This window comes from Perca fluviatilis, chromosome 21 (assembly GCF_010015445.1).
Source record: "Perca fluviatilis chromosome 21, GENO_Pfluv_1.0, whole genome shotgun sequence".
Taxonomy (NCBI): Eukaryota; Metazoa; Chordata; class Actinopteri; order Perciformes; family Percidae; genus Perca; species Perca fluviatilis.
In genome coordinates, this window is record NC_053132.1 from 431,846 (window position 1) to 453,893 (window position 22,048).

Sequence of the window (22,048 nt, forward strand, 5' to 3'; positions counted from 1 at the left end):
GTGTGTAATGAGTTATACAGGTGTGTAATGAGTTCTACAGGTGTGTAATGAGTTCTACAGGTGTGTAATGAGTTCTACAGGTGTGTAATAAGGTCTACAGGTGTGTAATAAGGTCTACAGGTGTGTAATGAGTTCTACAGGTGTGTAATGAGTTCTCCAGGTGTGTAATAAGTTCTACAGGTGTTTAATAGATTCTACAGGTGTATAATAGGTTCTCCAGGTGTGTAATAAGTTGTAAAGGTGTGTAATGAGTTCTACATGTGTGTTATGAGTTCTCCAGGCGTCTAATGAGGTCTACAGGTGTGTAATAGGTTCTCCAGGTGTGTAGTAAGTTCTACAGGTGTGTAATGAGTTCTACATGTGTGTAATGAGTTCTCCAGGTGTGTAATAAGTTCTACATGTGTGTAATAGATTCTACAGGTATGTAATAGGTTCTCCAGGTGTGTAGTAGGTTATCCAGGTGTGTAGTAAGTTCTACAGGTGTGTAATGAGTTCTACAGGTGTGTTATGGTTCTCCAGGTGTCTAAAGAGGTCTACAGGTGTGTAATAGGTTCTCCAGGTGTGTAGTAAGTTCTACAGGTGTGTAATGAGTTCTACAGGTGTGTAATGAGTTCTCCAGGTGTGTAATAAGTTCTACATGTGTGTAATAGATTCTACAGGTGTGTAGTAAGTTCTACAGGTATGTAATGAGTTCTACAGGTGTGTAATGAGTTCTACAGGTGTGTAATAGGTTCTACAGGTGTGTAATGAGTTCTACAGGTGTGTAATGAGTTCTACAGGTGTGTAATGAGTTCTACAGGTCTGTAATAAGGTCTACAGGTGTGTAATGAGTTCTCCAGGTGTGTAATAAGTTCTCCAGGTGTGTAATAAGTTCTCCATCTGCAATGAGTTCTACAGGTGTGTAATAGTATACATAGTGTGTGGTGAGTAATGTACAGGTGTGTAATAGGTTCTACAGGTGTGTAATGAGTTCTACAGGTGTGTAATGAGTTCTACAGGTGTGTAATGAGTTCTACAGGTGTGTAATAAGGTCTACAGGTGTGTAATAAGGTCTACAGGTGTGTAATGAGTTCTACAGGTCTGTAATAAGGTCTACAGGTGTGTAATGAGTTCTCCAGGTGTGTAATAAGTTCTCCAGGTGTGTAATAAGTTCTCCATGCGTGTAATGAGTTCTACAGGTGTGTAATGAGTTATACAGGTGTGTAATGAGTTCTACAGGTGTGTAATAGGTTCTACAGGTGTGTAATAGGTTCTACAGGTGTGTAATGAGTTCTACAGGTGTGTAATGAGTTCTACAGGTGTGTAATGAGTTCTACAGGTGTGTAATAAGGTCTACAGGTGTGTAATGAGTTCTACAGGTCTGTAATAAGGTCTACAGGTGTGTAATGAGTTCTCCAGGTGTGTAATAAGTTCTCCAGGTGTGTAATAAGTTCTCCATGTGTGTAATGAGTTCTACAGGTGTGTAATGAGTTATACAGGTGTGTCATAAGGTCTACATGTGTGTAATGAGTTCTACAGGTGTGTAATAAGTTCTCCAGGTGTGTAATAAGTTCTCCATGCGTGTAATGAGTTCTACAGGTGTGTAATAAGGTCTACATGTGTGTAATGAGTTATACAGGTGTGTCATAAGGTCTACAGGTGTGTAATGAGTTCTCCAGGTGTGTATTAAGTTCTCCAGGTGTGTAATAAGTTCTCCATGCGTGTAATGAGTTCTACAGGTGTGTAATAAGGTCTACAGGTATGTAGTAAGTTCTACAGGTGTGTAATAAGTTCTCCATGCGTGTAATAAGTTCTCCAGGTGTGTAATAGGTTCTCCAGGTGTGTAATGAGTTCTACAGGTGTGTAATGAGTTCTCCAGGTGTGTAATAAGTTCTACAGGTCTGTAATAAGTTCTCCATGCGTGTAATAAGTTCTCCAGGTGTGTAATAGGTTCTCCAGGTGTGTAATAGGTTCTCCAGGTGTGTAATAGGTTCTCCAGGTGTGTAATGAGTTCTACAGGTGTGTAGTAAGTTACCTGCAGCCTCTTGATCTCCCTCAGAGCCTCGATGTGTTCCTTCCTCAGTCGCTCCATCTCCTCCAAATCCTCAGAGTCCGACAGAGACGCCTGCAGAGCATCCAACCAATCAGAAAATCAGAAAGTCAGTCAGACAGTCAGAACCTCAGGGTGCATTTCATCTATTAACCCTTGTGTTGTCTCTGGGTCAAATTTGACCTGTTTTTAAAGTTTTTTTATATCAGAAATATGGGTTCCTTACAACCAAATCAACCAAAAAAAAAGTGAAAAGTGAAAAAAAGTGACAAAAGATCACGCACAGAGCACAACATCTATTGCCGGAAGAGACTATTGGTAAAGAAGAATCAAGAAGCGAGTGAACAGCAGAAGCAGCTACTGCAGCTTGAGGTGACAGGACAAGATGCCACACAGTTGGATATATCCTGGCAGCTGTTTAAAAGCAGATGAGATGTTGTGTTGTAGATGTGCTCTGTGCGTGATCTCGCGTGATCTCGCGTGATCTCGCGGGATCTCGCGCAGTAGCAGCCGAGAGGAGTATCCATCCGGCAAGTTTATTCCAATTTTTTTGTCGCTTTTTCCGATGATTTTTTCACTTCTTTCCAATTTTTTTTCTCACTTTTGTTAAGAAGTGTTCTCACCTTTGGTGTTGTTTTTTGATGTTTTTTTCCGTATTTTTTCCATATTTTTTGGTCACTTTTTTATTTTGTTTTTGTCAAATTTTTAACAATGTCTTTGTCGCTTTTTCTGATGTCTATTTTGTCACTTTTTTCCAGTTTTTTTGTCACTTTTTTAAACAAGTTTTTGTCGCCTTTGGTGATGTTTTTGATGTGTTTTTTTTTTTTGATTTCTTTCCTGCGTTTTTGTAGCTTTTTCCAACATTTGTCACTTTTATTCAATGTTCTATTGTCATAGTTCTGATATAGAAAGCGCCAAAAATGTTGAAAAATACTTCAGAAAAAAACTAAACATTGGAAAAAATGTTAAAAATTAACTGAAACTAGAGATTTATTTTTCTAAAAGGTTGGAAAAGCACCAAATATGTCAGATTATTTTTGGGAAAAACCATAAAGAAAGCATAAAAAAACGTTGTATGAAGCCCTAAAACATCTGGCGACACAGAGAAGCTAACGTCAGCCAACAAAACTAATCTCCGTGATGCTAAATATGTCTTTTAGCTGTGTTAATATCTAACATTAGCAACAGAACTGTGACAAAGGCCCTGTCACGGTTGGACAGCACATGGTAAACCAACTTAGGTCACTAAGCACCCAGACAATTACTTTGCAGTCACACTTTCATACATATCGTTTAGTAACACTGTTACCAAATATACCACATTACTTCAGTTTAGTTTAGTCAGTCCAGTTTATTTATTTCAGTCATTTCTGATTTACAACAAACCATGTTACTTAACCATTACCTCAACCTCATTCTCCTCTCCAGTCCCTGGGTCTGAACCAGAGCTGAAGCAAAGTGCTGCCTCATATAGGGCCTACAGCAATCACACACAGGTGTGCTGAGGGTGGGAGAAACCATGTGTCTGGGTCATAGGTGAGATAAATGTTCTAGTTGGAAATGTGTGTAAGTTTTGATGTCTTTCAAAGTGAGATAAGTGATTTGTTGAATAATCAGTTATTTGGGTATTTGTTTATTGTAGAAACTAGCAGTGACATTCTCGATTCATGTACATGGTAACGTATTGGAAAGGTAATTGAGGCAATTAAGAGTTGGTAGCTCTAGTGGGAGGGGCTTAACACATATAAGCCTCTCGCCACTTAAGCGTGGGGGGAGTCTGAGGGTGGCTACAATCCAGACAGGTGATGGGAGCTTTGCTAGTGTATAAAAAAAGATATATTTCTTTTGTTTCTTATGGGTTTTTGCCGTGGACGTCCTGCATTGTTTCACCATTTTTTTTGTAAATAAAAGCACTTTCATGTCTTGCAACTTAAGCCATCGTGTTAGCGACTTTTTTTGTCCGGATTCCCAACGCTCTCCGTAACATATGGTGTCAGAAGTGGGATGGCCAGTCGCAAAACCGACCGTGCTTTTAAAAAACGACCGGGATTAAGGTCACAATGGACGAAGCCTGAGATGGAGCAGGAAGATGACTGGGAGACAGCAGTGACGTCAGAGGAAGAACTGCCTGGTTTTGAGTCACAAAGGGCAAAACCAAAAACTAGGCGGCTGAAGTCCGGGCAAGAGCTGGAAGGGAGTCCCTCGAACACTGAAGTAATACATCTTTTCAGGGAATTTTTAGCCGCTCAGCAGAGGAGGGATGATATCCTCCAGGAGGAGCTTCGAGGCCTACGGGGCTCACTGGAGGCTTCCCGTTTACCTGTTTTACAGACATCCCCAGTCGGGCCTTCCGCCGCAACAGAGGGTGGGAGCCCTAGCCCTAGACTGGAACTTCCAACTCCGCGCCCCAGAAGGGAAGGCCCACCAGACAATACTGCCTTTGGGCAATCATTGACTTCTTCCCCAAGCAGGCTGGGTAATCCTGCTGTGGGTCCATCAGCAGTCCAGCGTAAGGAGCCTAAGATGCCAGTGTATCAACATGGTGAGGACATTGAAAATTACCTTTTACGTTTTGAACGTATGGCAAGAACATGGCAGTGGCCAAAGGAGGAGTGGGCCTATAGATTAATCCCCCTGTTGACCGGGAAAGCCCTGGAGGCCTACACAGCCATGGATGAAGATCGTTCCAACTGCTACCCAGACCTGAGGGAGGCACTGTTGGTCAAATTTGACATCTCCCCCGAAACCTATCGACAACGGTTCCGAGCAACGTCAACACCACCTGGGGAGACACCGACTGAGACATACCATCGACTGAGAGGCCTCTACCGTCGCTGGGTGAGGCCTGAACGAAAGAATAAGGACCAGTTAGGAGAGACCATCATTCTGGAGCAGCTCCTGCAGGTGTTTCCTCCAGACATCAGGATGTGGGTGAGGGAGCATGAACCGGAAGATGGTCTGACGGCAGCAAAATTGGCCCTAAAGTTCCTGAATGCTCGGAGGGGAGCCACATCACGTCCAACACGAGGGGATACCAGGGAGAACATCGGCCATCGAGACAACTTTGAAGGTAATCGTGGGGTGAATGTTAAGGGACAGACTGCTTATTCAGCAATTAAGACTTTAGTGTGCTATCATTGTCAACAGCAGGGACACAAGGCATCTGTTTGCCCCCTGAAGAAACCAAAAGTGACTGGACTATGTTATGTGCCTAGAAAGAGTGACCAGAGTGATCACCAGGACAAGGAAGGGGAATCTAGATCTGTTCCAGTTAAAATTAATGGCAAGCCTGTAACTGCTCTCCTTGACTCTGGAAGTTCTATGTCATTCATAAGAAAAAGATACGTGCCGTGTACTATTGACTACAGTCAGCAGACAGAGGTGTTATGTGTACATGGTGACTGTAAGCCAGAGCCACAGGTAGAACTGATAGTTGAGGTGGATGGGCAAAAGTATCTGATGACAGTGGGGGTGGTGGAGAACTTACCAGTGGAGATGCTTTTGGGGAGGGATTTGCCTGTGTTATATGACCTCCTAAGCAAAGGTAACAGTCTTGCTAGAGCTAATGAACCTCTGTCAGAACCAAAAATGCATGTCTCTTGTTTTGTCATGACAAGGTCTCAGGCAAAAACCAAAGCTCTGTCTGGGCTACAGCCTCTGCCAGACTTATGTGGTAGTCTGTGCAAGGCTGGAACCAAAGGGCCCAGAAAGACACGTCGGCAACGACGTTTAGAGAAACATGCTGGTACACCTGTGACTTGTGAAATGCCTGAAAGTGACTTATCAGATCTTAAGTGGGAGGTGCCAGAGAACGTCGCTGTGTTACAACAGTCTGATCCTGTCTTAAGGTCTGTGTTTACCAAGGTTCTGAACTCTGCTAATCACACGGCCCAAGTGGGTGGTGCAATGTATGTTCTGCACAATGACATCCTTTATGAGGGGGAGGAGCCAGGTAGCAGGAGGTTAGTGGTACCAGGTAAATGCAGATCATTAGTACTACACCTTGCACACACCATTCCATGGGCAGGACACTTAGCACACTATAAGACATATCTCAGGTTGGCCTCTCGGTTCTTTTGGCCTTCAATGTATACTGATGTGCAGACGTATTGCAAAACATGCCCAGAGTGTCAGAAAACCAGTGCTGTCCGTAAATCCGACAGAGCACCACTCCAAGCCATGCCTGTGATTACCACACCATTTAGGAGGATTGCAATGGACATTGTGGGGCCCCTAGAAAAAAGCTCAGCTGGATATCAATACATTCTTGTTGTATGTGATTATGCTACTCGTTTCCCTGAAGCTTTTCCTCTTCGGTCTGTAACCACTCCAAAACTGATCAGTGCTCTTGTCCAGCTGTTTTCTCGGGTAGGCATCCCGGAAGAGATCTTGACCGACCAGGGAACCAACTTTACATCCAACTTGATGAAACGGCTGCATAAGGAGTTGGGCATTACTGCAATCCGGACCTCTCCGTATCATCCAGAGACGGATGGTTTGGTTGAAAGGTTTAACCAAACCCTGAAGAGGATGCTCAGAAAGTTTGTATCTGATACAGGGAAAGACTGGGATAAGTGGTTACCCTTTCTGCTTTTTGCCTACAGAGAAGTACCCCGCGGTCCACGGTTCTCACCATTTGAGCTGCTTTATGGATGGCCAGTCCAGGGCCCCTTGGATCTGCTGAAACAGAACTGGGAGGAGAAAGTGACTGATAAAGCTGATGAGGGAAAGGTGTTGTGCAATATGTCCTCCAAATGAGGGACCGGTTGGAGCAGTACCGGGAGGAGGGCCAGACATAAGCTCCTGGAGGCCCAGAGGACCCAGAAGCTTTGGTATGACCAGAAAGCATACGCGAGAGTTCAAACCAGGTCAAAAGGTATTGTTGCTCCTGCCCTCGTCATCCAGCAAGCTGCTGACCAAGTGGCAGGGGCCATTTGAAGTCTTAAGGAAGATGGGGCCTACAACATATGAGATCCTGCATCTAGAGAAGGGAAAAAAGAAGCAGACCTATCATGTGAACCTCTTGAAAGCCTGGGAGGAACGATGCAGTCCTCCGTCCATCACCTCACTGCTGGCCCGCCGGGTGACTGAAGAAGATGACTCTGAAGGTGTAGTGGAGGCCTGGAAACAGCCCGGTAATGTGGATCTCTCTCATCTGGATGGTAAGAAGCCAGTGGAATTACAAGTTGTATTCAACACTTGTCCTCAGTTGTTCACACAGAAACCAGGCCACACAGATGTGTTGCAGCATGTCATTGGTCCGACCGGACCACACTCCAGTACGGCAGGCATGCTACCGGGTACCAGAACGATTGGTGGAAGCATTGAAGGAGGAGATCCACTTAATGTTGAAACTGGGAGTCATAGAGCCATCTGAAAGTGAGTGCAGTAGCCCAATTGTCATTGTGCCCAAGAAAGATGGATCATTGCGCATTTGCATTGACTTTCGGAAACTAAATGCCATCTCATTCTTCGACGCCTACCCAATGCCCCGGATTGAGGACCTGCTGGAGAGGATTGGGCGGGCCAACTACATCACAACGTTAGACCTCTGCAAGGGGTATTGGCAGGTCCCCCTGGAGAGCCGGTCCCGGCCCCTCACTGCATTTAGGACCCCGCTTGGTCTTTTTCAGTTCACAGTGATGCCTTTTGGGTTACATGGTGCTCCTGCAACATTCCAGAGGCTTATGGACAGAGTGCTTCGAGGTTGTGAGGACTGCAGTGCCGCCTATCTGGATGATGTGGTAGTCTTCAGCATGACCTGGGAGGAGCATCTGGAGCACATTCGCCGAGTCCTCGGTGCAATAAATGCAGCCGGGCTTACCCTGAACCTACAGAAGTGTGAATGGGCCAAGCAGGAGACTCGTTACCTGGGGTATCTATTGGGGAGAGGCGAAGTCCGGCCTCAGGTGGACAAAGTTGAGGCCATCCGGAACAGCCCAAGACCCCGAACCAAAACTCAGGTCAGGTCTTTCCTTGGCCTAGTGGGCTGGTATCGAAGGTTCATTCCCCAGTTTGCCACTCTGGCAACCCCACTGACCAATCTCACCTGCAAGTTGGCCCGTAATCCAGTGGAATGGAGCGAGGAGTGTGAAAACGCTTTTCAGGCTCTGAAGGAGAAATTGTGTTCTTCTCCGGTGTTGCAGAGCCCTGACTTTGGACGCCGCTTCCTTGTGCAGGTGGGCCGCACCGGAGTGGGCATCGGAGCAGTGCTGGCTCAGGGAGAACCAGGTGAAGAACCGTCCAGTGTTGTATCTGAGCAGGAAACTCCTGCCTCGTGAAACCCGGTACTCCACAATTGAGAAGGAGTGTCTGGCAATCAAGTGGGCATTGGACAGCCTCAGATACTACCTTCTTGGGCGGGAGTTTGACCTCCAAACAGACCACAGAGCCCTGACCTGGATCCAGACAATGAAGGACCGCAATGCCAGGGTGACAAGGTGGTACCTGGAACTGCAACCTTTCAAATTCTTTGTGCGGCACAAGGCAGGCAAGGAAAACATCACAGCAGACTACCTGTCTAGACTGCCAAACATCCTTGCTGCAGGAGAGGAGGGTGGTAATGTGACAAAGGCCCTGTCACGGTTGGACAGCACATGGTAAACCAACTTAGGTCACTAAGCACCCAGACAATTACTTTGCAGTCACACTTTCATACATATCGTTTAGTAACACTGTTACCAAATATACCACATTACTTCAGTTTAGTTTAGTCAGTCCAGTTTATTTATTTCAGTCATTTCTGATTTACAACAAACCATGTTACTTAACCATTACCTCAACCTCATTCTCCTCTCCAGTCCCTGGGTCTGAACCAGAGCTGAAGCAAAGTGCTGCCTCATATAGGGCCTACAGCAATCACACACAGGTGTGCTGAGGGTGGGAGAAACCATGTGTCTGGGTCATAGGTGAGATAAATGTTCTAGTTGGAAATGTGTGTAAGTTTTGATGTCTTTCAAAGTGAGATAAGTGATTTGTTGAATAATCAGTTATTTGGGTATTTGTTTATTGTAGAAACTAGCAGTGACATTCTCGATTCATGTACATGGTAACGTATTGGAAAGGTAATTGAGGCAATTAAGAGTTGGTAGCTCTAGTGGGAGGGGCTTAACACATATAAGCCTCTCGCCACTTAAGCGTGGGGGGAGTCTGAGGGTGGCTACAATCCAGACAGGTGATGGGAGCTTTGCTAGTGTATAAAAAAAGATATATTTCTTTTGTTTCTTATGGGTTTTTGCCGTGGACGTCCTGCATTGTTTCACCATTTTTTTTGTAAATAAAAGCACTTTCATGTCTTGCAACTTAAGCCATCGTGTTAGCGACTTTTTTTGTCCGGATTCCCAACGCTCTCCGTAACAAGAACATATCGATGAATCATTTAAATATAACTTTTCATCCATCCACATGACGTTCACCACACGTTCAAACGAGGCCACGCCCCTTTAGGAAACAGGAAGTGAGGACCGTTTTATACCACTGGTGCTATCTTTAGTATAGATGTCTCTGGTTTGTGTGTTCATGGAGAGCCATTATGCAGCATGAAGAGTTCTCCCTCTCACGCTGGGATTGATTATTCTCTGACACTGAGAATAAACTGTGTGAGAGAATCTTTTGCAGCCAGTTGATTGGACGGTTCACACATCAAAAGATTGATGTCAGAGCATCCATATCGATGCAACTCTGAGCCGCAGCACATTACATCACAGGATGACATCACAGGATGACACAGTTAACCCTCGTGTCGTCAAAATAAAAATTAAAAATTGTTCTTTTTCTGCACTTTTCTTGACGCCATTTGTCGATTTTATTCAGTTTTTTGTCACTTTTTTTTTATATAAAATTTGTGTCACTTTTTCCAATTTTTTAATTTTTCCATTTTTTTAACAATTTTGTGTCACCTTTGGCGATGTTTTTGATGGTTTTTTTTGTCACTATTTTTGATTATTTTGGTCACTTTTTTTCAGCTTTAAAAAGAATAATGAGATAAGATCAGAGGATGTTGTGGTGGATCACAGACTGTCAAAGTTTAGTCAGGACACAGTTTTGAAAACAATTAAACAATAAAACACCCAAAATGAATCATTACTTCTGTTTACAAGTAGAATGGGAGCCAGAGCCTTTAGTTATCAGGCTCCTCTCCTATGGAACCAGCTCCCAATCTGGGTTCGGGGGGCAGAAACTGTCACCTCATTCAAGAATGAACTTAAAACTCTCCTATTTGATAAAGCTTATGGTTAGGGAGTGAGGAGTTGCAGTGTCCACCTAACTGGCCCACCTGCTTCTCTTCATAATTGTTAGATTAATAATATATAACAAAAGTAGAGGGAGGCAGGCCAGCACAGCCCGATCCGGCAGGGGAGAGTTCCAAGCCCGAACAGGCACCTCTCCTTATGTCCTGTCTCTCTTAGTTACCTGTTATAGTTCTAGACTTCCTTCCTCTGACACACTGAGCTGCTCTCTCCTCTCCCTTTCTATTACCATTTGTGTGCATCCCGTCCCAGAAATGCTTGTTATTAATCCTAGCTTCTGGGGAGTTCACTCCCCGGAGTCCAGTTTTTTCCCCCAGCGTATTTCCTTGGAGAACGTTGGCACCAAGATCTTGGTTCCAGCTGTCGTCGTGGTCCTGCTGCACTCCCTGCTAAGCTCTGCGGTGCCCTGCAATGTCATGCAGCTTCCTGCTGAACCCTGCAGCTTCCTGCTGAACCCTGCTGCTTCCTGCTGAACCCTGCTGCTTCCTGCTGAACCCTGCTGCTTCCTGCTGAACCCTGCAGCTTCCTGCTGAACCCTGCAGCTTCCTGCTGAACCCTGCAGCTTCCTGCTAAACCCTGCTGCTTCCTGCTGAACCCTACTGCTTCCTGCTGAACCCTGCTGCTTCCTGCTGAACCCTGCCGCTTCCTGCTGAACCCTGCTGCTTCCTGCTGAACCCTGCAGCTTCCTGCTGAACCCTGCTGCTTCCTGCTGAACCCTGTTGCTTCCTGCTACGTCCATCCATGCTCTGCTGGGCCACGCTACATCCTGTAACACCCTGCAGCGCCCTGATATGACATGAACTACTACGACTACCTTTGAAGTCACTGTTCCATTATTAATGTGACTATTATCGCCACTGTTCATCACATCCCCAACCGGCACCGTCAGACACCGCCTACCAAGAGCCTGGGTCTGTCCCAGGTTTCTTCCCAAGAGGGAGTTTTTCCTCGCCACTGCTTGCTCTTGAGGGAATTACTGTAATTGTTGGAGTTGTTGGTGCTTTGTAAATTATAGAGTGTGGACTAGACCTACTCTATCTGTAAAGTGTCTTGAGATAATTCGTGTTATGATTTGATACTATAAATAAAATTGAATTGAGTTGAAAATTTAAATGTTGAATGGCTTCTATACATCGTACATCCATGTTATTTTTTGGGCAATTTGGAAACCCATATTTCTGATATTAAAAACTTTGAAAACGGGTTGTTGTGACCCAGCAGCAGATCTGCAGTGAGCTCCTACCGGTGTGTTGGTGGGCGACTCCAACAAACTGGACAGCTCTTCAGATGTGAACCTCGACTCCGGCTGAGTGAGGGCCAACTCGTCCAGCTGAGGCCTGAACAGCTCCCTGATCTGGCTCTCGAAATCTGCAAACACGAAACACACACAAGGTTATACACACACACACACACATACAGACCGACAAACACATGCACACAGACAGACAGACACACACATACAGACAGACAGACAAACACACACAGACACACACACACATACAGACAGACAAACACACACACTCACACACATACAGACAGACACACACACACACACACACACACACAGACACACACACAAACACACACACATACACACCTACAGACAGACAAACACACACACACAGACAGACAAACACACACACTCACACACATAGACAGACACACACACACACACACACAGACACACACACAAACACACACACACACATACACACCTACAGACAGACAAACACTCACACACATACAGACAGACACACACACATACACACAGACACACACACAAACACACACAGACAAACACACACAGACAGACAGACAAACACGCACACACACACACACAAACAGACAAACACACACAGACACACAAACACACACACAAACACACATTCACACTCACACACACACACACACACACAGACAAACACACACACACACAGACAAACACACACACACAAACAGACAAACACACACACACACACACACAAACACACACACAAACACACATTCACACTCTCACACACACACACACACGAACACACATTCACACTCTCACACACACACACACTCTCACACACACACACACACACACACACACATACAGACAGACAAACACACACTCACACACACACAAACACACACAAGCGCACACACACAAACACACACACACCTACAGACAAAACACACACACACACAGAAAAACACACACACACTCTCACACACACACACACACAAACACACAGACACACGCACACACATACAGACAGACAAACACACACACACACACACAGACAAACACACACACACACACACCTTTCAAAACACTACAAATCCCACAGTCCCAAAGTCTTATTTGCGATAAACAGATGTTCAAATGTACTCATTTCTGCTCCTTTTATTATTCTGCTAAAAATCCCCCAAATTCTTTGTTGAATTCAAAACAAATTAAAGTAAATCATTCTTTTAGTGAAATAATTGAACATTGAATTGAATGTAAAAAGCACAACTAAAAACTAATGACAGCTAACCTTTCAAAGTGCAGTTTTCTGCTGAGTGCAGCAGCCTTGTCGCCGTGCATCGGTTGATAACACCGTGACGATATAAAAACCATATATCTGTGCAGCCCTGCTGACTTTGAGCCTCTGCTATCTGTTTTACGGTAACCTTTGACATACTGAAGAGAATCTCTCAACACAAACACACTGGCTGTACAACACAACCACAGAGTTCTTCTGCTTTACAAAATGTAGGTTTATGAAGGAGAGTCTTACCTGTGAAGGCCACGGTCCCTGCTGGATCCGCTCGTAGTCTGGACCTGAGCGCCTGCCGTTGATCATCTGTGGGCTTCAGACCGAGCAGATCCAGAGCCTGCACACACACACACACACACACACACACACACACACACACACACACACACACACACAGATCAATGCACACAGCAGTGACGCCCCTGCTGTTCGACACCAAGTATAAATCTTTAAACAATCTTTTTATACGTACAAAGTGGGGACCGACTGAAATGTAAAACTCTTAATTGGCCCCCACAAATATAGAAGTGCACACACACACACACACATACACACACACACACACACAGACAAACACACACACGCGTGCACACATATATACAAACACACACACATATATACAAACACACACATGCACAGAGACAAACAAACACACATATACACACACACACACACACACAGACACACACACACAGAGACAAAACACACACACACACACACACAGACAAACACACACACACAGACAAACACACACACAGGCAAACACACAAACACACACACACAGACAAAAAACACACACACACAAACAGACAAACACACACACACACACAGACAAACACACACACACACAGATATACACACACACACATTTATACACACACAGAGACAAACACACACAGAGACAAACACACACACACACAGACACACACATACACACACACATATACACAAACACACACATATATATATACACACAAACACACACACACATATACACACACACACACTCAGATCAATCCACAGCGGTGAAGCCACTGAAACAAACATTGGCAAACAGCCACATGCATGGTGTCACTATCCAATAAAAACCCTTCACTGATCTCCCACTTCCAGTTCGGTGACTCAGCGTTCAGATCCAAAAGGAGAAAGTCATTCTTCATCTTATCCGACAACATCGCGATTATGAGACTTGGAGATGAAAGGATTTTAATGTTCTTTCACAGCCGGGTCTCACAAAATTAGGTTTGGACACCACGGAAAACAATGCAATGGAAAGTCAATGAGAAGATGACACAGCATTAAAAAGACACACACACACACACACACACAGACAAATACACACACACACAGAGACAAACACACGCCACACACACACACACACAGAGACAAACACACGCACACACACACACACACACACAGAGACAAACACACACACACACACACACAGACAAACACACACACACACACACAGACAAACACACACACACACACACACACACAAAGACAAACACACACACAGAGACAAACACACACACAGAGACAAACACACACACAGAGACACACACACACACACAGACAAACAAACACACACACAGATACACACACACACACACAGACAAACACACACACATATAGAGACAAACACACACACACAACACACACACACACAGACAAACACACACACATATAGAGACAAACACACACACACAACACACACACACACACACAGAGCCACAAAGACAGAGACACACACACACAGAAACACACAGACAGAGACACACACACAACACACACAGAGACACACACACACACAGACACACACACAGAGACACACACCTGCTCCAGTTTCTCCAGTTTGAGGCGACAGCTGGTGTTGGGGGAACTTTTCCTGTGAGGATCGTGCTGTCTGCTGGCCGGCTCTGCAGACAGAGATACAGACAGATTAGATGTTTAAAACTTCATTAAGATGAATTAAAACAACGTCCAACATGTGTATCCGTAAACAACAATAAGGTCACGGCAACAGCAACATGTGGCCTGGACACAACAAGAACATCTTATCCACTCAGTTGTTGCTATAAATGAGCTTTCAAAGTAAAAAAACAGAAAAAAACGGATTATAGATTGTTTTATAATCCTGATGTCCTCTTTTGTACTTTTGATTTGCTTTATTCTGATGTTCTGAGGACACAAAGCCGCTGCAAAGAGACACAAAAGAGACACAAAAGAGACACAAAGAGACAAAACCACTGCAAAGAGACACAAAAGAGTCACAAAGAGACAAAACCACTGCAAAGAGACACAAAAGAGTCACAAAGAGACACAAAGCCACTGCAAAGAGACACAAAAGAGTCACAAAGAGACAAAACCACTGCAAAGAGTCACAAAGAGACACAAAACCACTGCAAAGAGTCACAAAGAGACAAAAACCACTGCAAAGAGACACAAAAGAGCCACAAAGAGACACAAAGCCACTGCAAAGAGACACAAAAGAGTCACAAAGAGACAAAACCACTGCAAAGAGTCACAAAGAGACAAAGCCACTGCAAAGAGTCACAAAACCACTGCAAAGAGTCACAAAACCACTGCAAAGAGACACAAAACCACTGCAAAGAGACACAAAAGAGCCACAAAGAGACACAAAGCCGCTGCAAAGAGACACAAAGCCGCTGCAAAGAGACACAAAAGAGACACAAAGAGACAAAACCACTGCAAAGAGACACAAAGCCACTGCAAAGAGACACAAAACCACTGCAAAGAGACACAAAAGAGACACAGACACAAAACCACTGCAAAGAGACACAAAAGAGCCACAAAGAGACAACACCACTGCAAAGAGACACAATGCTACTGCAAAGAGACACAAAAGAGCCACAAAGAGACAAAACCACTGCAAAGAGACACAAAGCCACTGCAAAGAGACACAAAAGAGACACAAAGACACAAAACCACTGCAAAGAGACACAAAGCCACTGCAAAGAGACACAAAACCACTGCAAAGAGACACAAAAGAGACACAAAGACACAAAACCACTGCAAAGAGACACAAAAGAGCCACAAAGAGACAACACCACTGCAAAGAGACACAAAGCCACTGCAAAGAGACACAAAATTAAAAAAAAAAAAAAAGCAACAGAGACACAAAAGAGCCAGCAAAGAGACACAAAAGACCACAAAAGACACAAAACCACTGCAAAAAGAGACACAAAAGAGCCACAAAGACACAAAACCACTACAAAGAGACACATCCACTGCAAAGAGACACAAAACCACTGCAAAGAGACACAAAAGAGCCACAAAGAGACAAAACCACTGCAAAGAGACACAAAAGAGCCACAAAGACACAAAGACACTGCAAAGAGACACAAAACCACTGCAAAGAGACACAAAACCACTGCAAAGAGACACAAAACCACTGCAAAGAGACACAAAACCACTACAAAGAGACACAAAGCCACTGCAAAGAGACACAAAGCCACTGCAAAGAGACACAAACCACTACAAAGAGACACAAAAGAGCCACAAAGACACAAAACCACTGCAAAGAGACACAAAGCCACTGCAAAGAGACACAAAAGAGCCACAAAGAGACAAAACCACTGCAAAGGAATGCAAAACAAGCACAAGGAGACCCAAAACATCCAATAACGTAACAAAAATGTAGGCTCAGTGTTTATTTCTAGGTTCTTGCTTCTTGTCGGAGGGGTGGGGGCCTTTTTGAGTTTGAATTTGAACGGCAGGATATCCGTTGTCTAAGTGTTATTGGCACCGACTGGAGAAGCCGCCCACCACAGTAATGTTTTCTATTATTTATTAGAGAATTGTAGATACACACCATGGTTTATTTCAGCGATGATGACGCTCTCTGGCGGAGAGGAGACACGTGTTGGCTCCGTTCTGGCTGGAGTCACTCGCACCTGCAAACATATTAAAATGGTTCGATGAAGATTGTGTTCACGTGTGTGTAGAGAAAGCGAAGATGTGCAGACATTACAGAAAACTTGAGCAATAAATGAAGTCAATCCTGAGGAATATATTCTCCTAAAATGCTCTTCAGCTATCTGGGAACTTAATTATTTAAAGACTTGCTAGCATTAAAATCAAAGAATACACCTTTTTGATGAGTTTGCAATATGACTCTATGACTGCAAAACTAATGCTAACTTGTTAAAACTAAGGCGGAATTAATGGCAGCACATGAACAATCCCGGAAATGAAACATCGTTGATATATATAGTATAGTTATATAGTTATAGTAGTTGGCAGGCAACCTAGTTAAAGTGTGGTTGAAGTCCTGGTGATTAGGTTAATTTTATTGAAAACAGGGACAATGCACAAGTTAACATTAACCTTGTATAAGAACAAGGAGAGATGCATTGTGCCAGGTTGTAGCACAAATGCTATTTTCCGCCCGTAGTCCCTTAACAGACCATTAACACAATACAAATTCCATTTATTATAACCAATAACGATTTTATCCTTGTTTGTTTTAGGTAACCAAATTTTATTACTGACAATTTGGCTGATATCTCCCAGACAACCAGACCTTCTTCTTCTCTCTGTCTCCCACCACCACCATCTTGAGGCGTGTTTAAGGGGTGGGGAGAGGTGGTCAACAGTAGCACATTTCAAATTAGAAATGAGTCAAATCATTGGTTGCATTTGAAGCAGGAAGTTTGACATCTAATCAAAGTAATCATGTTAACACATAAAGCAATGACAATGCACAGGCAATTTACTGATATCCCTGCATTCGTGGTCTTGAAATAAAATCCAGAGCCCTTTTTATCTGAGACCAAGACAAGACCGATTAAAAGTCTGGTCGATTCCCAGACGAAACCGAGACCTTTCAAAAGTAGTCTCCAGACCAATAATAATAAAAATACATTTTATTTATATTGCACTTTACATTTACAGCAATCTCAAAGTGCTACAGAGCATATAATAATATAAAAAAGGTCAATGCAAAACCTATAAAATACATTTAGTAAAGAGCTTTTCTAAAAAGATATGTTTTTCGATTTCGTCTAAAAATATCTGGAGTCTCTGGGGCCCTCAGGTGTTCAGGAAGGGCGCTCCACAGCCTCCGAGCAGTAGAAGAAAAGGCCCCATCACCCATGCTGCACCAAGACCGATCTTGAGTACAACAACACTGATAACCAGTAAAGATTTTATCCTTGTGTGGTAGTGTTAATTTCGTCAGACGAGACGAGACTAAATATGTTTTTTCAACGACCTTTTTTTCCATGACTAAGACGAGACGATGACGAGACTGTGGCAATGTCCAAAAACGCTGACTAAAGGCCTGTTCACACCGGGACGAATTTCGTGCGCGATATTCGCCAACGTTTAACCCCTCGTGAATAAACAAAGGGCGCCAATGTCAGTGTGCACACCGACGCGGAAAACGCCAAGTTGTTGTAAAATATCCTTTTCCCATTCAGTGGTTGTTTTTGTCGTTTAACAGGAATTTGCTGGTGAAATAAGGAAGAGGCTCAATATTTATATAACATTATATAATTTATTTTTATATAACTATTTGACTGAAATGGTTATCAGAAATAATCTCAGAAATAATTTATTTAAAAAAAGACTAAAATGTTCTGACTAAAACTAGACTAAAATGACGAGACTTTTAGTCGACTAAAACTTGACTAACAAAAAAAGATATGTAAATGAAATAATAATTAATGAATTAAAAATAGGTGACAAAATTAACTGATTACTAGGGTTGGGTATCGTTTGGTTTTTTTTCGATTCCGGTGCTAAATCGATACTTTTAAAACGGTGCCGGTGCCTAAACGGTGCCTGAACCGTTACTTTTCAATAAAGTAAAAAAAAAAAAGAAGAATAAAAAAAAGAAGGGTAGTAAACAACAGTCAGTGACTTGTTTATTGCTAAGGCCATCGTCAAAATTAAAGATTTAATAATAATGTAATAACTATAACAATAACAATAACTTATTTCACCAGTAAATTGCTGTTGAACCCCAGATGGGAAAAGGGTATTTTACAATTACTGTGAATGCACCACGAGGCTACCTGTTTTAAGTGAATGCACCGTCTGTGTTGTTTAATTCCGACAATGGCAGCTGCAAGTGAACGCACCGTCTGTGTTGTTTAATTCCGACAACGGCAGCTGCAAGTGAACGCACCGTCTGTGTTGTTTCATTCCGACCATATAAACATAGTACTACTAGTACTACTAGTACTAGTAGTACTACTACTGTATATCTATGAATTGCGACAACGGCAGCTGCTGCTGCGCTGCAGAACAGACTGTTACATCGTGCTGTTGAAGTCCTCCACAGTGAAATACAGTCACACTTTACACTGTTTAACGTTAGCTGTCAGCATTTTACCGGTGTTTAATCCAGCTGCTAGCTAAAGGTAGGCTAACATTACATGCTGTCAGGTGTAGTGTAAAGTCAAGCACCGAAATGAGGCACCGAAACTTTCGTTCTTATTCGGTCTCGTTACTACTGTTTACGTCGGCACCGGTTCCCTATTGGCACCGAGTTTCGGTACCCAACCCTACTGATTACTTAACTGATACTAGTATTACTGAAGCACACACCTGGGTGACATTAACAGCTGGCAGAGTCTCACAGGCAGGGTTTCGGCTGGAGGTGATCTTGGTGACCACGGCCGGCTGTGGAGAAACGGCACCCAGAGCCGGGGCCCTGGTCTGGGGTCCACCTACACCTCCACCGCCAGACCCCGGCAAGGAGATGGGGCTGTGAGGCCCACTGCTGGAGCTGGAGGATGACCCCCTTCTGATGAAGGCAATTTCCACCGTGGGATCCGGTCTACAACACAGGACAGAAAGATGTTTTGAAACGTGATCAATGGAGCATTTTTAAACAAAGAAAATAAGACTATTAGACCCTGTTTACACGTACATGGTTATTTTTACAAACTGAGACATTTCCCTTCGTTTGTGTCCTTCGTTTACACGCAAACGGAGAACTCTCCTCTGAAACCGAGTCTTTCTAAAAACTCTGGCCAGAGTGGAGATTTTGGAAAGGAGGTTTTGGAGGTTTAGGCAGCCTAGAGAGAGAGAGGAAGTGATTCGTTGCTATTGTTGCTATTTTCTGGATTCTGATTGGCTAATGTGGGCTTGAGCTTCTCGTTACACCGCCACCTACAGGTCTGTCGTGCTCTCGACTGCATTGACGGCATATATACACATGGGTACGTGTAAACGAACACTTTTCTGAAAACTGACAGCTGTGCACGATGTTATTTTTGAAAATGGAGAGGTTGAAATGTCTGTTTATGAAAATAATACAGACATTTATAAAATAATAATAAACGTGTAAACGTAGCGTTAGTGATGTTTGCTTCCCTTCAAAAAGAGGTGGTCCGATCAATATAAATCATCACAAAAGTCAAGAATGGGAAGTATATGTTGAGAGAGGTTGGATTTGAGTTGTTGTCTGGTGCCAAAGATAATATAATAGGACTTTGTTTTGTTAATCAATAATTTATTATTTTCAGTTCAGTTCATTTTATTTATAAAAAGGGGAGAGTGCAAATTAATAAAACACATGATTTCCCATGGGTTAAAAAAAAATAAATCAGCCGAAAGGCTATTTTTCATCCCTGCCCTCAATGTTGAAAAAGGCATTTAAAAATACAAAGAAACGTAAGAAAACGTTTTTGCACAAGTCTTTTGTCGGGCAGGTGCATAGGATATGATCAAAGGTAACGGATCAAAAATTGTTTAGAGAAAAATCCTGCACACTGACCATTACGCAAGCAATAATTTATTTAGAAAAATCAGGTAAAAAATTAAAAAATGAATTTACCTGATGAAGGTCTGAGACCGAAACGTTGTATTTTTCTAAATAAATTATTGCTTGCGTAATGGTCAGTGTGCGGGACTTTTCTCTAAACAAAAGACAAAGAAACAAAAAGGAAGCAAAGCAAAACTTAGCACAAAACATCACAGAAACAGAAAACAACAGAAAGCACAACGCAGAACTTAGCACAAGACAAGACACAACACAGAAGCAGAAAGATTTACAACAAAGCACATAAAGCATGTAAAAGCAAATCTTGTAGGATAATGAATATGGAATGCCATTTTATTTAATATTAAATAAATGAATAAATACATGAATAAATAAATAAATATGCCTTTAAAATACATCATGAAATGAATAAATGAGGCAATAAATATATAAATAATTAAATAAATGTAAATATTCGTATAAAAATGAATCAATTATTTAAATAAATATATTAAAAGTTTTAATTATTTCATGGTACTTTTATTTCCTAATGCTACATTTATTTATTTCCCTCTCTATTTATTTCCATTCTTATATGCAAAAAGTTTTCTTCAGTCTGACTTTAATTTTTGCTAGTTCAGGTTTGGATGTATAGCTGACAGTGTCATCAGCATAAAGTTGAGCACAACAGTTTAATTAAAAATTTATGGTAAATTATTTATACAGATAAAAAGGAAGTGGTCCCAATGTTGAGCCCTTATTTTATTTCCTTCTTTGTTTTACTGTGTCAAGGCAGTAATGTAAAAATGTACTATATACTTTATGAATGTGCAACATGACATCATGACTTCACGTAAACATACACGGCCACTTTCTTAAGCCAAGTGGCGTGTTATCTGGACACATTTTGAGCTATGTCTATGCTGTATACAGCGGATGTAAACATACACGCCTCTTGGCGTGTTATCGTGAGAAAGGTGGACATGCAGGACCTTATCCCCGGTCTCCTCGGTGAAAGTCCTGTGTTGTTTGACCCATCCTCCACCCTGACCAACCTCCCTACACGGATTTTCGCCCTTTCATATTACTCGTTACGGCATGAATTCACATGCAATGGCAAGGTAATGTAAAGCAGCTTGCACACAACAAACGCCAACAAACTCCAATAGTTGGGTCAGTGTGGGCCGGCCGTCTGTGTTTGTTGCCGTTTGTTGGATGGAGTTGGTAGAGTTTGACATGTCCAGTCTGGTCTGGAGGAGTTGGTAGAATTTTACATGCCCAGTCTGGTCTGGCGAAGTTGGTAGAGATGGACATATCCAGTCTGGTCTGGTGGAGTTGGTAGAGTTGGACATGTCCAGTCTGGTCTGGTGGAGTTGGTAGAATTTGACATGTCCAGTCTAGTCTGGCGAAGTTGGTAGAGTTGGACATATCCAGTCTGGTCTGGTGGAGTTGGTAGAGTATGACATGTCCAGTCTGGTCTGGTGGAGTTGGTAGAGTTTGACATGTC

General features: G+C 43.0%; 2 protein-coding genes across 5 annotated transcripts in view; one reads left to right on the forward strand and one right to left on the reverse strand.

Moving 5' to 3' along the window:
* The window catches only part of stxbp4 (syntaxin binding protein 4), a 78,758-nt gene that overhangs the window by 24,993 nt on the left and 31,717 nt on the right, over positions 1–22,048 (reverse strand). For all 4 annotated transcript variants that reach the window (XM_039788811.1, XM_039788810.1, XM_039788812.1 and 1 more), the window contains exons 10-15: positions 19,383–19,614; positions 16,642–16,723; positions 14,643–14,725; positions 13,047–13,143; positions 11,522–11,646; positions 2,015–2,104 (exon numbers count right to left, since the gene is read on the reverse strand). In XM_039788811.1, the coding sequence (XP_039644745.1) occupies positions 2,015–2,104; positions 11,522–11,646; positions 13,047–13,143; positions 14,643–14,725; positions 16,642–16,723; positions 19,383–19,614 (709 nt within the window). The remainder of the gene's footprint in view (positions 1–2,014; positions 2,105–11,521; positions 11,647–13,046; positions 13,144–14,642; positions 14,726–16,641; positions 16,724–19,382; positions 19,615–22,048) is intronic.
* Positions 3,228–9,335, forward strand: LOC120551392. Its single transcript, XM_039788814.1, has 2 exons — positions 3,228–5,099; positions 8,293–9,335. The coding sequence occupies exons 1-2, from the start codon at positions 4,034–4,036 to the stop codon at positions 8,424–8,426; spliced, it is 1,200 nt and encodes a 399-aa protein (XP_039644748.1). The 5' UTR covers positions 3,228–4,033; the 3' UTR covers positions 8,427–9,335.

Bases quoted from the DNA above. Each gene is read 5' to 3' on its own strand.
- LOC120551392 (XM_039788814.1), top strand. From the start codon at position 4,034: ATGGCCAGTCGCAAAACCGACCGTGCTTTTAAAAAACGACCGGGATTA. The intron at 5,100-8,292 runs GTAATCGTGGGG...GTATCTGAGCAG, and splicing joins CCATCGAGACAACTTTGAAG to GAAACTCCTGCCTCGTGAAA.